General features: G+C 39.0%; 2 protein-coding genes across 2 annotated transcripts; one reads left to right on the top strand and one right to left on the bottom strand.

Annotated features, from left to right (window-relative positions):
- The first annotated feature begins 8,068 nt into the window (after nt 1-8,068).
- On the top strand, nt 8,069-9,760 carry LOC103715951 (transcription factor MYB36). Its single transcript, XM_008803760.3, has 3 exons — nt 8,069-8,368; nt 8,595-8,724; nt 8,795-9,760. The coding sequence occupies exons 1-3, from the start codon at nt 8,233-8,235 to the stop codon at nt 9,528-9,530; spliced, it is 1,002 nt and encodes a 333-aa protein (XP_008801982.1). The 5' UTR covers nt 8,069-8,232; the 3' UTR covers nt 9,531-9,760.
- A 1,909-nt stretch (nt 9,761-11,669) lies between these two features.
- Nucleotides 11,670-14,324, bottom strand: LOC103715944 (anthocyanidin 3-O-glucosyltransferase 7-like). Its single transcript, XM_008803747.3, has 2 exons — nt 13,767-14,324; nt 11,670-12,636 (listed from the first exon to the last, which is right to left on the bottom strand). Exons 1-2 carry the CDS (start codon nt 14,275-14,277, stop codon nt 11,765-11,767), a joined length of 1,383 nt encoding a protein of 460 aa, XP_008801969.1. The 5' UTR covers nt 14,278-14,324; the 3' UTR covers nt 11,670-11,764.
- Between the last annotated feature and the right edge of the window lie 732 nt (nt 14,325-15,056).

The raw sequence follows: 15,056 nt of genomic DNA, 5'->3' as shown, positions 1-15,056 counted from the left end.
CACCCCTTCTTCCAATCATTGCCTTTCGTGATCCATGGATGGGTAAATTCTACATGGTAGATGGGCTCTCATATATCACAAGGAACCTATTAACCACAACTATCATGTCATCAAGGATGATTATGATTGAAAAATTTTGCCTCAACTATCTACATCTAGACTAGTGAAGATTTTAATTCACAATCCATAAATTTTAAAGTTTTCTTTTTTGCATATATATCCTTTTAAATATACGAAATTGCATACATACCCCCGTAAATTCCTAATTGCATATATATCTTCATTTTATATATATCCATACCATCTAACATTGGTAAAAACTAAACAGCTTAAAACTAAAATGACCGAAATATCCCTATGGGTAGATATGCAAAAATAAGTTGTAAGGGTATATAAGCAAATAGCAACTTTACTTGAGTATTCATATAATTTCTCATATTTAGAATATTATATATTCAAAAAATCTATTAGAAAAATATCAAAACTCAGCTGGAACTTGCAAAGTCTTTTATGATTCACTTGGATCAACAAGTCAAAAAAAGATCGAAATAAATTATCATTTTTTTTAAAATCTTGGCTCGGTCAAGTTAAAATATTAGGTAATTATTTTGGTAATGCTATTCTCTATTTGATTTTTATATAATTATCATTATTGAATCTATAATATCTATATATTTTTTATTAAAGCATATCCAATTTAAATTAATTATAGATACTTAAATTAGTAAAATATTTTTACTGATTTTTAAATGTTGAGTTGTTTGTTTTTTAGGCGAGAATTTTGTAAAAGCAAATATGATTTATTCTATAAGAGTTGGTATTAACATGAGATTATATGACATGATAATATTATTTTTTTATCGTCTTTTTTTATTAAAAACAACTGTATTATTTTTACTAGATTTTGACCATTTTTATTATTTTTTTAAAAGTATATACCCTCCTAAATATGGGTAATTATATGAATATTCTTGTAAAGTTGCTATTTGCATGTGTATCCTTATAAAATTTTCTTTTTGCACATCTATCTGTAAGAGTATTTTAGTCATTTCAAATTTAAATTATTTATTTTTTTAACGGTATTAGATGGTATGAGTATGTGTGTGTGTATATATATATATAAAGAATGATATATATATATATATATATATATATATGCAAAATAAGTATTGTATAATGGTATATATACATATAGCAATTTTACTAGAATATTCATACAATTTAGTATATTTTGAAGGGTATACATGTAAAAAAATTTTAAATTTTATGATTTTTATATAGATCTATAATGATGATGCTGGCAATGAGTTGACATAACATATGCAGACTCGATGAATAAATTTTGATATATAGAATTCCCTTTTAGACATAACTGATGGTTATAATATTATCAGCTATATATTGGTTACCGGCTATCAAACAATCCAATCAGATCTCTCTCTCTCTCTCTTCTCTTTCTTCTTCTTTGTCTCTTCTCTCGTTCTCTCTTCTCTCCTCTCTTCTCTCTTCCTTTATCCTTCACTAAATCATGAGCGGTAATCCGACAACATCTATTAAAGTCCTGCTTAGGACTCGTGCGTGGTAGAAAGAGCAGCCACTGCCTCACCAGCAACCCTAATTGCCAAGTCGTGGATGTGAGGCTTTCCTGGGCCATGGTCGTTGATTGAAGCCATGAGAAAGGCCACAGTATGGGCTTTAGGCCCAAATCTAGCCCAGCTTGTTTCTGGACAAGGCTCGGATCAGAATACTGTATGACAACAGGCAGTGGTAGTACGTGTGTAGGAGCTAAAGCTTTGCCTCCTTCCATGAGCGTTACAGGATAATTACTCTATTTTATTGACTTAATAAACTATGTAACAAAAAATTGACGAAAATATGCCTGTATTGGTATAAAATTATAATAATTGATATCATGCTTAAAAACATTTATTTCTCTTTTAAATAAAATGGAAGCAAGAAAGATTGAAAGAACTCCCCTTCTCTGGGGATTATGGGTTGTATCTTTCATATGAAAGAACGATACATCTTCTTCCGCGACGTCGACTGTTGGATCGCGTCTCACATAGATCTCAAAGCACTTCGAACACCTCCATCTATCTGCTTGCACAGATGTCCAAGCGGTTATTGCATGATTCAATGACAGGTTTGTGCGAAGGAAAGATAATCCTTCTTTTATGCAAAAGATACAACCCTTCTCCTTGTATGGTTGGATTATCGTGGCGGGTGTGAGATAGAGCATTCTGTGCAAGCATATGATAATTAATCAAAATATTAAAGGTATTATCATCGGCAAAAGCATGTAGCTGATCTTTTCATTCACTTACCAAATATCAAATCTACGTGTATCTGTGGCTGATCCTCTTAAGAATAGTTTATGAAGCAAAGGAAAAGCCACCATGTTGCTACTGGATAGTAATACATGTTCAATATCTCTCTCTGGACAATATCACAAAGCAAGAGATACTAGTAAAATTCATTTATTCAATTGGTAGTTTACAAAGATAGTTTATTTACCAAATTTCTTTGATTAGCAAGCAAGCATCACATCAGTTTATAGCATCCCACTGAAATGATCAGCTACAAAGCAGGCTACCCAATTCGCAACCTCATTCATCTCCCGTTAGATATGCCTCGCTGCAGATAAAGTGCTCTCTCTCTCTCTCTCTCTAGACTCCAGATGTCACGAGGCAAGGGATGAGTACCCACCTCCCTAGCCCGCCCTTGGATCCAACCGATGGCTGTAGGAGAGTCGCCCCTGGCTGCATATATTTATTCTGCAAAAAGAAAGTTTCAGTGCAATTCTTCGAGAACCGCAAATTCTAATGCTTGTTACCGGCTAATTTGTCAATATCAAAGGAATATTGAAGTGCAGGATCCAGTAATAGCAACAGATGAATCATGATAGTTAATCCAAGACGCATCACAGAGCTGTTTAACTTGATCTCATCATCTAGCTTTCCATGAATTTGATGTCACTGCACTCCTGAAAAGTATTAAATTGTAAGACTAAAAGGCCTACCAGAAATGAGTCTGCCGAAGTGGATCTTTCCCTCATGTCTATGGACATACAAAACCTTCCATTACTAAACATAGATAGGTTCACTTTTAGTGCCATGTAGTTCCTCTCATCTAGCTTTCATGGTGGCAATAAAGAAGAAAGCTTGTGCACAGGCTCAGATCCATTTCTCCAAGTCTTCAACCTTTTCCTTGGTCATGCTAAAGGCCGAAATGACTCACCATCTACATCTGATTTATGTCAAAAAAATCATCTTACATGCTCATGGAATTCTAAATATGGCCACCAACAAAATATCTCTTATGGCCAGAGTACTTAAGTCTTACTAAACGCTTCGATGACCAATTAGCCATCTTGCATGATTCGTGTAAGAAATTTACGTTACACAGCCAATGTATGGAATTTTTGTTAGTAGCTTGTTGCCTCACGACCACACTGCCTCAGCCCTCAATAAAAGCATTCCAAACATCGTCTCTGTTTCTGGCCATACAGCTGCGAGGTCTCCCTCAACAGTATCCAAAAAGCAAACTTCCACATCATTTGTACATCCAATTAGCAAGCTTTAGTGGTTCTATAAAGTAGGAGAAGTAGGAGAAAAAGACATAGCCAATGGATGCTTCTTAGCATTTTGATAAGCTGTGTCTTTAGTCAACTAATAAAGTGTGTCCTGTTTCTGAACTAGTCTTTTTCAGTGCTAATGGCGACAAGCATATATCAAGAGGACCAACAAGACCACTAGCAAAACCCTAACTTGACAAATTATGGTTCGTTAGGGGGACTAGTCAGCCACATTTCATCCAAAAGGTGGACCAAGCTATTAGATTTATTGAGGCATTTCCCAAGGCCTGAACCCTCAGGAAGCACAGATAGATATTGTTTTAGGTGTCTCTACTCCAATGCCCTAACATGCAGAGGGAGGTCAGAGTAGCCACTTTCTTCTTGGAAGATACTGTGATCCCTATTCCCCAAATCCCAGTTTGATTGGTATGAGCATATTAATATCAATGTCACTTATCATTCTTCTTCCATCCACATTCAGCCTACTTTTATATCTAACTTGTTTTCTAACATAAAAATAGAAGAATAGCTGAGAAATTGGTTACCTTGTCTCAGGATCTGCATATACCTTTACTATGGGTGATGGCAACGGCAAATTTTTGGATTCTTGTTTTCATGGCTGTCCTGTTCAAAAACTAAGAACTTCATGATTGATTAGCATGACATTGCATCGATGAGTATCGATAAGTTTGACATAAAATTGCTGAACACAGCAGAAATATTTAACACTTCATGTTTACTTCAAAGTGCTATGACTGCAAATTTTTTTGGTGGCATGCTTCTGCTTTCGATGAACCAAGCATATGTTTAGAAATTGATTCATGGACTTTGGTAATCGATCACCAACCCTCACAATGGAAAAGGTCATCTCTATGCCTCAAGAACTTGCTTGTCAGACAAATATAAAAATGTAAAGTTTGGAAGTATAGGCCCTAGCTAACAGAAGCTTTGTTCTTTTGCGAATTGTAAGGTTTGTCCACTGCGATTCCTTTAATCTTTAGATATGTGCACCTAATTTGATGTGCTAGTTGGGTACTAATTAAATAGCACATGAAATGAGAAACAAAACACATATATTATTTAAGGGAAGGAAGGTTCTATAGAGGCCGTACATTGCTGAAAACAAAGAAGCGTGTTGGATTAGAAAGCCATAGTTTTATGAGGGAGCTTTTTCAAATCATTGATGTTGTAGATAAGGTAAACGGCAAGAATGATTAAACAAACCCAAGTTAGCAGTAGTTAGAATAATTGATCGGACAAGGCTTTTTTTTTTTTTTTTCCCCTCTCCTTCCTTTAATATGGCTTAATGGTGCCAACATGAGTCAATTTTTGGCAAATGGCATTGTGCAGAGGATTCGAATTAATTACTTCCAATCCTAAGTATCGCAGCCAAAGTTCCGTACACAAGGATTTAAGGCGCAGCTACGACGGTATCAATTCATCAAAAAATCAACATAAAGCATCATGACTAAAGGAATTTAGTCACTCTTCAAAGTCGGCAGGCCTCCCTAAGGTCAAATTATTATGAATATACCTATGGGAGACCATATGAGTGGTATGGTTTTTAATATATTAGTGATAATCTTAATTACCCATTTCCATTTCTTAATGCACCATATAATGACCAAGTAAAATAGCCTCTCCCTCAAAAGGACCAAGTTAAATGGCCAGTACATTTTCTTTCTTCCTTCCTTGCAGATAATCTCTAGAATTGCACTTGCATCAAAAAAAAAAAAGATATGTACATATGTATATATGTATGTATGTATGTATAGAGAAAGAGAGAGCCGCTAGAATTGTGACCGAGGTTGCTATATTAGTATTTATTGCTTCAATTCAATATTTTCTGTTATATATTTCATAATTTTGAACAAAAAGCTAATGAAAACATATTTTGCTTAACTAGTCTCTTTTTTTTTCATATAACTTAAATTGTGTGCTCTAAATTGGTATGAGAGAGATGTAGCCATGTTATCATCTACAGATATACAGCGATGCCACCAACGGGATATTCTGGTCTCTTTCTTGTGCAAGTTATGTATGTGTCCCAGCAACCATCAGAGACCCAAGCTGACATGCGATGACTGGCCAACACATGAATCCAAGCAGCTATAGTTTTCTGATAAATTTTGGGGAGCCTAACAGTGTTATGAATTTTACTAGACAAGAATACGACAATGTAGATAAGCTAGTTTTCTCACCAAAGAATAAAAAGAAAAAAAAAAGTATACAAGAGAGTGTTTTTGAAAAGACAGCTTAGTTATGCCCCCGCAGAAAAGCTGTTTAAAAGACGGGAAGCCAACAACAAGCATAGCATCAACCATCGACTCAGCAAACCTGATACAACTATCATAAGATGAATGTTTTTTTTGACCCGAGCACCTGTGTGACACTCCAGCATATGCTCTACACCAAGGCCAACCCTCCTAAATCTTTTTCTCAAACATATATATATATATATATATATATGTATGTACATATATATATATATATATATATGTATGTATGTGTAGCAGTCCAGCGACATAGTGAAGCATGCATCTCTACGCTCCTGCTTGCGATCATGTCTTACAAAATCTCTAAGTCTGATAAGATTCTTGATATACATGAGTGGCTGTGCATGACAATAAACCAGTTGAAATAGGTGAATAGATAAAAAGGTAATAATATTAACAAGGACATGACCCTTTCTTCTGTTCGTGAGTGGTTAAGGCTACATTCGTACTTTTGCGGAAGAAAGGGTCATGTCCTTGTTAAAGTATCATCAGTTACCAACCCAACAACTTCGTTGAGAAATTCCACGAGGTCGAATGGCTGACGCCACTGCTCCCTTCTCAACTCTTGCGGCCTCGTAACTACTTTCTGACGCTCTACCTGCCCATGGACTTCTTATCATGCACTTGGAAACAACCTTGACCCCACGGGCTTTTCTTTGAATTTATCTCTGTAAATAAAACATGGTAGACCTGGATTCGACCAGAACCTGATCCGACATGGGCAATGTCTCTTTTAAAATATTTCAGTAGATCAGATGAATGGAAGGCTTTAGGAGATTTGGATTGTGGACTTTGTGGAGTTGGATGCAGGTCATTAAACACTCCAAATCTTTGATTGAGTCATAATTGGGCATAATCCAAATATGCTGGTCCTGACTTAACATGACTCGGAATAATATGTTGCAGTCCATGAAATTAATTATAATTCCGCTTGAATCTTGTCATACACAAATGAATATATGCAACAAGTATGTATTTTGGGGCATAGAAGAAGTGTCTATGAGTAATATTTTACACTAGTGGAGTATCAGTTGTTTGCTACATTTCATGCCAATTCCATAGCTTTCTCGCATATGTACACGAGCATGAGCATAAAGAAGCTAACCAAATTTCTACGGAAAAAAAAAGGAAAGAAAAGAAGCTAACCAAATAGCTAATTGGGTTGCCAACTAATGAAGAGGTTTTTGTGGGAGAATTTTCTGTTCCTAGTGAGCACGGGACAAAAAAAATATAGGCAGAGATCTCTGCTTTCTTCAAAACAATGGATTATAATATATACTTTTATTTATGTCGAGAGGAAAGAAGAAATTTGTGCCAGCTTAAGATCAACATGCCAACCACCCCTATGCCATTTTCTTTATAATACACAGATATTACCCTTTTTTTCCCGGTTTCATAAGCCTTTATGTAGTGTTTTCTAAAATTTGCCATTATAAAAGTTTCAATCTTTTTTCAATTTTATTAAGTTCCTCAAGGTAGCTGGTCTTATCTTCATAATATTGTAATTGCCACATGTTAAAGCTGAGAATATAATACTACCTTTTTTAAAGAAAAACAAAATAGGGGTAACTAAATTATGTTACTTTTCATTGATAAATTGAGTGAGATAAATGAAAAGAAAATATATCTATTCACTATCTCTTGATTGGTGGTATTATTGCCATCCATCGATGGTATTACAAGTAATGATGGAATGCTCTATTATTTTAACTAGACATGCATGTCATGTACCAAATAATAGTAAGTTATATAAATGGAATACAAAAATGAGATGATTATACTTTATGCATGGCATGTACCTATTTCCATTCTCTTCCCCTATGGACATATCATTTGCGGTCATTTCCGCCGGCTCTCCATATTTTATGAGGGGAAGATTGGGCCGTGATGATGAACGTCTCACGAGATTCCACCAGCGAGGCGAGGACAACGAGAAAAAGCTACGGTCACACCCTCCTCCCTTTTCTTGCCTACTTGAAATCGAGTCCTGTTTACTTTCTGTAGTTAATTCTATATATGATATTGTTTTATAGTACGATAGCTTTTGGTTTGGAGGCATCTCCGTGGTTTTCCTCGTCTACTGTTGCTGTAAAAAAGCTGCTGAACCCTTCTTTACGTCAAGGCCGGAACCTCCAAGTCAATGTTCAGTTTAGTTTTCCCATCGCCCCAAAACATACTGAAAATGCGTCGAACAAACAGTTTTGTCCTATCTCCTGCATCGAATCAAATCATATCCATCCCTCTCCCTCTATCTTTCTCTTCCCCTTTCCTTTGTTCATGGGTCTGTGCCTATAAAGCTTGGACAAATCTTCTCACTTCTTTCGAACCTTGACCTAATTCTCTGAATTGACATTGGGCCGTCATATAGAGACACAGAGAGAGATGGGTAGGGCTCCCTGCTGTGACAAGGCCAATGTGAAGAAGGGTCCGTGGTCACCTGAAGAAGATGAAAAGCTCAAGGCTTACATTGAGGAGCATGGAACTGGTGGCAATTGGATTGCTCTTCCTCGTAAGATTGGTTAGTCCTCAAACCATCACTACCTTCTCCTCCCGCATATGCAGGACAATTAAGGCCCAAACACATACACCATCCAAAATAATTAATTAGAGAGAGAGAGGAGAGTAAGAGAGGTCTCTTACTTATTAATTCAATATATTCCTATAATCAGAGGGGAAATGTGAGAAAACTTGAGTCTATCTATTTATGGTTAATCCATACTCTCATCCCTCAATGAGAATTGCAGGTCTGAACAGGTGCGGGAAGAGCTGCAGACTTAGATGGCTGAACTATCTAAGGCCTAACATCAAACATGGTGGCTTCTCAGAAGAAGAAGACCACATCATCTGCAGCCTCTACATAAGCATTGGGAGCAGGTGCTCTCTCTCTCTCTCTCTCTCAATGTGCTCGTCATAAGCTAAGTACTACTGTGCTTAAATGTATCAGGTGGTCTATAATAGCAGCCCAATTGCCAGGGAGAACAGATAATGACATCAAGAACTACTGGCACACAAAACTGAAGAAGAAGCTCCTCGGAGGACGACGGAGAGAGCGACCTCATTCTTGCCACCTCTCCTCCACCGATTCCAAAGAACCATCCAATGACATAGACCACAACAAGGGTTTGCAGTCCCTCAGCACGTCGGCCCTGGAAAGGTTGCAGCTCCACTTGCAACTCCAAGGCCTCCACCACCCCTTCGCCTTCCACAATAACCCTTTGCCATGGCCTAATCTCCTTCCTCCTGGGGAGAGGATCTTACAAAGCCAATCCAGCAATATCTCCAATGAAACAGTAGTCAAGCCACCACCTTCGACTATGTCTCCAAAGGAACCCGTTCTGCTCGATTCCATGAACGGAGACATTATGGAAAGTTTTGATGGAACTACATTAAACGGTCTTTCTTCAACTACGACTACCGCAGTTCTCATCAGTGAGCAGTACTCCAATTCAAAACTCAATGCGGTGGAGGCCGAGCTTCATGACTTGCTTTATGGCGGGCAGGAGGACCGTGGGGCCAATGAATTGGACTGTCTTAAGGAAATGGATGGTGAACGAGAGAGTACGAATTGGTGGTCTAATAATCTTTATGATGCGAAATCACAAATAAGCTCTTTGGGCTCTTCTTCTAATCTCCCTGCTGACTTGATGCTTCAACAGTATGTATCGCCTTATGATCTATAGGCGCTATTGAGGTCCAGATTTCTGACTCGGTAATTAGTACTAATTCTCTTCAAATAGCTGAAGGTAATGATGTAAATGAGTGAATAAATACTGTATTAGTCTCCTCCCCATGTACTTCTTCGCCTTTCTTCTTTTATGGGCGATAGTTCTTAATCTATGTTTTTCTGGAAGAATTTTTTTTTTTTTTTTTATTTTATATGTTGTCTATCAGCTATTCAATATGCATAGTTTCAGCCTTAGAGGTACCGATCTGGCTTCCTCATCCTAACTGTTTTATAAGCATGATTCCTTGCTAAGTTCAAACAGGGTAACAGATATAAAGAATTTCGTTGCTTTTTGTTTGATTTTTCAGAGAGATTGCATGTAATTCTATTAACTGAGAGAGTTGCGGAGCTTGTGTAGTTCTGATAGAGCAGGATGTAATTGGAGTCAACTAATGTGGATGGGGAATGATAGTTGCTCCCCTCATCCGCATGCCATCCACCAGGCATTCTTTAAGTCGCCAACCTTATCCACAAAGTCTTTGAGGTTTGAACTTGATGGCTAGATCAATAAATGAGATTGTTAAAATATATTTGCAAAACTCATATATCATATCCTCGAATAAGAAAGAGAGGATCGCAAAAGATTCTTCCAAATCTGCCGTCACCAAAAAATATTATCTACAAGAAACCTTTTACATTTAATGCTTATAGGAAAAGGGAGGAGGGTGAAACCCATTCAAATCCTAAACTTTTAAGTATATAAGATAAATATCACAATCACGATGCAAGGAATAAATTAAAATACCATTTGGTTGACACCAAGCCCCATTTAGTAGAGCTTTTGGTAGGCTAGAAAGTACTTTGTGACCCTCTAAAAGTACTTTTTGATGGTATAATGATGTTTGGTAAAAAAAAATCAGAAATCTATTGTAGCATTGCCAGAAAGTTAAAAGCGTCTACTTGGAAGAAACTCCAAAAAAGAGATTCTTCGAAAAATATTTTTAGCACGAGTCGGAAAGTTGTTTTAGATTTATATATTAAAAAAAATTAGACCAAAATACCCATGATAAAATCATATAATTACGGTAAGTGTCTCTTTATATCTTAATGTACGAAGAAAGAAATCTGCAGGAATCCTAACAAACAAAGAATCCTAATCAGCTTTGGCTTTTTCTCTTGCTATGTGATCAAGATATTATTTCTTTTCTCCATTTATTTATTGATCATTTTGATTTTTGTTTAAGAAGAGAACTTTTTGGCTTCGTTCTTCATTTTATCCCAGAGAGTCTAATGGTATTAACAACAATCCATGATAGAGATGGACAAAGCCCTCTCATCTTCATCTCTCTCTTCCATCACCCAGTCAATCTCTCGTTCTTTCCTTCCAAAACCTTCTCTTTATCTTCTTTTTCTCCTCTTTCTCATCTTCCTCCATCACCCACTCTCTCCCTCTCCATCCATCTCTCTATTTCTCTCTTGTGCTAGAAATGATGACTTGGAATGTAACATACTTTGGTGATATTAATGCTTAATGCACATTTGAGAATTTATTATGGATATGGTGGTATCAAATATATATTTAATATTCCGTTATATTTGATGTTGCCAAGATGTGTTGTTAGAATTCAGTGATTTATCTAAACCAAACTATAATATCTCATTGTGTATAAAAAAAGCAGGAACAAAAAAAGCATCGGAAAGAAAAGAATTGTAAAATTTAACTTTTGCAAGTATGATCGTGTGCCTTTATATTTTTTTCCAAAAAATAGTTTCTAAAAATATTATATTAATAAAATATTAATATATGATGATAATAATTATAATATTTTATATAAAAATATTATATTCTACTAAAAATATAATGTTATATTACATTATCTCATAATACATTGATATATTATGTTATATAATATCAAATTATGTTAATTTATTATTCTATAGTATATAATATTATATTAATTATATTAAAATAATATTATATTACATTACAATAATATTATGCTATATCATATATTTATATATTAATACGTATTATATTTTATTATGCTTTGTTGTATAATACTATGCAATATTTTTTATGATTATTTTATTATATCAAAAGTAGTTTATCCATTTGTTCGCCAAGCACATATTAAAGTTCACGGCACTGTAAATATAGTTATCAAACAACAAATAGCTTCATATAAAAATTTTACTTCTGAAAATTCTACTGTCAAAATTCCTGCCAAATGGGTCCCAAAACAAACTCCCCTAATTGCCTGTGGCAATCCTTACAAGAGCCTTGAAATTCTGGACCGAGCTTCCATCCTGATCGATCGCCCGAACTGCTTTGTTTCTTAGCTTGCCCGCTCGCTCCCTCATTCTCTTTCCTTCCTCCGTCTTCAGAATCACGTCAAGAGCCTCCTCCACCCCACTGCACGTGAGAGTGCCGCCCTCGAAGCCGATCCCGATCTTCCACACGTGCGACACCACACGTGCGTTGATCCGCTGATCCCCGAGGAAAGGCCGGCACAGCATGGGCACCCCGCCCTCGAGGCTCTCCACCACGGAGTTCCACCCGCAGTGCGTCACAAACGCCCCGACAGCCACGTGTCCCAACACCTCCACCTGCGGGGCCCACGGCACCAGGAGCCCCCGAGAGCCGGTCCGGTCTAGGAACCCGACCGGGAGCCGCTCCTTGCACTCGTCCTTCAAGGACCAGAGGAAGGGCGCGCCGCTGGCCTCGAGGCCCGCCGCCAGCTCCGCCAGCTCCGCCGTCGGCAAAGATATGACAGTGCCAAAGCTGACGTAGGCCACGGAGGAGGGGGCTTGGCGGTCGAGCCAGGGGAGGCAGGCGTGGCGGTCCGGTTCGGGCGGGCTGGGGGCGAGGAGGTTGAGGGGGCCGATCGGAAGGGAGGTGTTGAACCGGGCCGCGAACTCGACGTCGAGGGCGGGGTCGAGGCCGGCGAAGGTGTTTAGGGCGACGGCAGCAGCGCGGGGAAGCTTGTCGGCCATCCTATGGAGGAGGCGTGAGAATTCAGAGTTGAGGTTGCCGAAGACGACGCCTTCCGGGAGGTCTCGGACCCGCAGGGAGGAGAGGCCTGGGACGAAGTTTAGGTGTTCGTCCGCCCGGGCGGGTACATCTCCATGAATCATCCAAATATAAATAAATAATTAATTATAACCAATAACTTAATGAAACTAATAATAGTACTACAATAAAGCAGATTGTGGAAATTAGAAACAACAGTCACAAGCTCTTTTTTTTTTTTTTTTTTTTTCCTAAAAAGGCTTTCTGAAAGAATGAGCATCTCCGGCAGGTGCCTGAAAAGGCCAAGCCGAAACTTGTTAACGCTAGCCCAAGTCTATAAAAAAACAAAATCATATACCATTAAGGCACTTTTTTCGACCCGCGATCTTCATGCACCTTAGAGAGTACAGTGCAATACTTGATAAATGCCATCAGAAGCACTGTGCATAACATGTAAGACTACCTTATTTAATACCGTTCACCAATACTTTACCGCGCACGCTACAGAGAATTCGTGCTCACTTTTTTCATCCCTATTTGATTCAACTGACACCAGGCGCAGGACAAACATACGTTAGCTTCGAGTTAGATTAAGCTTGAACGTAAAGTATGAGCTAAAATTGAGTTTGGTACGTCCATAACCTGGTCCATCACACGCTAACCTTTGACAACATGCAAAGGACTATATAGCACTGTTTGTTACAAGAGTCGTGATTATGATATTTTTCTATCTCCAGTAGAAGCAAGGCTAAAGTAATAAGAAAATAAAATAAAAGATGCTTCAGTGCATGAGATTTTATGTCTCTGAAGGATCTCCGTACACAATCTTACTTTACGTATAAACAAACTCTCAATATTTTGAATCTTTGACACCTAAATCATAATAAAACAATCTTATCGTTGCATCGAGATCTATCCTCTAATATAATAGATATGACTAATGTTGTTAATGTGTATTTTTTTGTTAGACTACCGATTGCTTGACATCCAAATAAGTTCCTAAAGAAGTGTCTAACAAGAAACGTGGGCAATCTTTGGTTCAGAATGAGGTATAAGGTTCGCAGTAATTATGACGTAGGAATGAGTGCATCGACATATGCCTATGTTTCAAACTTTCATGCATGGCGCACCATTAAGTACCGTTTCTAACGTTCGATAGCACCTACTTGGAATCCTGCATGCCGACAAGGCAGCCATTCAACCGCGGCAGAGATTAACAGATCAAGTACAGAGGGAGTTTACCTTGCTTCCCTGCTCCGATCGTCAGGCGGAGGAGATCGGTGTGGAGGTGGGCCGCGAGGCTTGCGGGTCCTCCAGTCCAGAGCGGGACCCACGGCACCCCCATCTCCTCCGCCATCTCCTCCGCGAACCAAAGGAACGCGTCGCTCATCAAGCAGCTGACCTTCCGTCCGCCGTCCGCCGCCGCCATCTTCTCCCGAAAGTTCGCCGGCGTCAACCCCAGGAACACCCGCACCTCCTCTTCCGGGTCGTCGGCGGGGATCTCGTAGCCCGTCGGGCACCCATCGGCGACATCGTAGACCCGGAGGTTCTCCGGGGCCGGGCCGGCGGCCGCAGTGGAGCGAGCGATGGAGGCGTTGGACCGGGCAGAGTTGAAGAAGGAGAAGGCGGCGCCGGGGGCGGCGGCGGCGAGGGCGCGGGCGAGGGAGAAGAGCGGGGCAGCGTGGGTGCCAAAGGGGAAGGCGAGGAGCGCCACGTGCGGGGCGTCAAGCCAACGGCGTTCGTCGGACCGCATGGCGGAAGACACACGATTTGCTGTGGAGCGCGCCCGTTAGGGGGAGTCCGGAGGGGGTCGTAAGTGGAGCTGAGACCTGGGAGGACTATTTAAGCGAGAGATCGGGTTGCTGGTCTTCCATTGATTGCTTAGATGGCAGCTTTTCATTGGTGATTACTTGCGGGATCTACTCCCCAGGCCACGTCGATCCATCTCCTGAATGCGACAAGGGCTATGGTGGGTAGCGCGTGCAAGAGGAGATGGCCTTCGTGGGTAGGGCGATGCGGGGGGTGTTATTATCTTCACAATTTTTGTCTCGTTCTAATAATTGAGTTGTAATGTTTTAAACTGGATCAAGACAACAGTTGTTTCATTAATTTCTAAGAAAAAATTGCTCAAACTTTCCTCTAAATTTGGAACAGATTTACACCATAAAAATTTAAAAAAATTTAATTAACCGTCAAAATTTTATTTTTGTTGTAATATAGTCCGATCGTCTATCTCTTAACTGAGTCGTGATCCATTGAATGGCCACGTTGCATCAAGTGGCATCGATGATGTATTGAATGTGGCAAGGGCTACGGTGGGTAGCATGCACAAGAGAAGATGGCCTTGGTGGGTGGGGCATGCTATGTCGTAGTTGGCTGCATCATGCAGTTCGTTATTATTATTAATGCAGGTCTCATTTTTTCAAAACTAGATCAATAAAATGATTCTTTGATTAATTTTTATTTTTGGAACATGGAAGGGAAGGACTATGTACCATGATTTCATTAGGCAAATGAAATCAGGCTAAAGGA

Source organism: Phoenix dactylifera, unplaced genomic scaffold (assembly GCF_009389715.1).
Source record: "Phoenix dactylifera cultivar Barhee BC4 unplaced genomic scaffold, palm_55x_up_171113_PBpolish2nd_filt_p 000409F, whole genome shotgun sequence".
NCBI classification, from domain to species: Eukaryota; Viridiplantae; Streptophyta; class Magnoliopsida; order Arecales; family Arecaceae; genus Phoenix; species Phoenix dactylifera.
Note: the sequence above shows the minus strand (reverse complement) of the source record. Positions and strands in the feature narration are given on the sequence as shown.

What these genes read in the sequence shown, in the direction of transcription:
- LOC103715951 (XM_008803760.3), top strand. Translation starts at nt 8,233, where the DNA reads ATGGGTAGGGCTCCCTGCTGTGACAAGGCCAATGTGAAGAAGGGTCCG. An exon ending in TGCTCTTCCTCGTAAGATTG is followed by an intron (nt 8,369 to 8,594) that starts GTTAGTCCTCAA and finishes TGAGAATTGCAG; the next exon opens with GTCTGAACAGGTGCGGGAAG. An exon ending in TACATAAGCATTGGGAGCAG is followed by an intron (nt 8,725 to 8,794) that starts GTGCTCTCTCTC and finishes TAAATGTATCAG; the next exon opens with GTGGTCTATAATAGCAGCCC.
- LOC103715944 (XM_008803747.3), bottom strand. Translation starts at nt 14,277, where the DNA reads ATGCGGTCCGACGAACGCCGTTGGCTTGACGCCCCGCACGTGGCGCTC. An exon ending in GATCGGAGCAGGGAAGCAAG is followed by an intron (nt 12,637 to 13,766) that starts GTAAACTCCCTC and finishes TGATTCATGGAG; the next exon opens with ATGTACCCGCCCGGGCGGAC.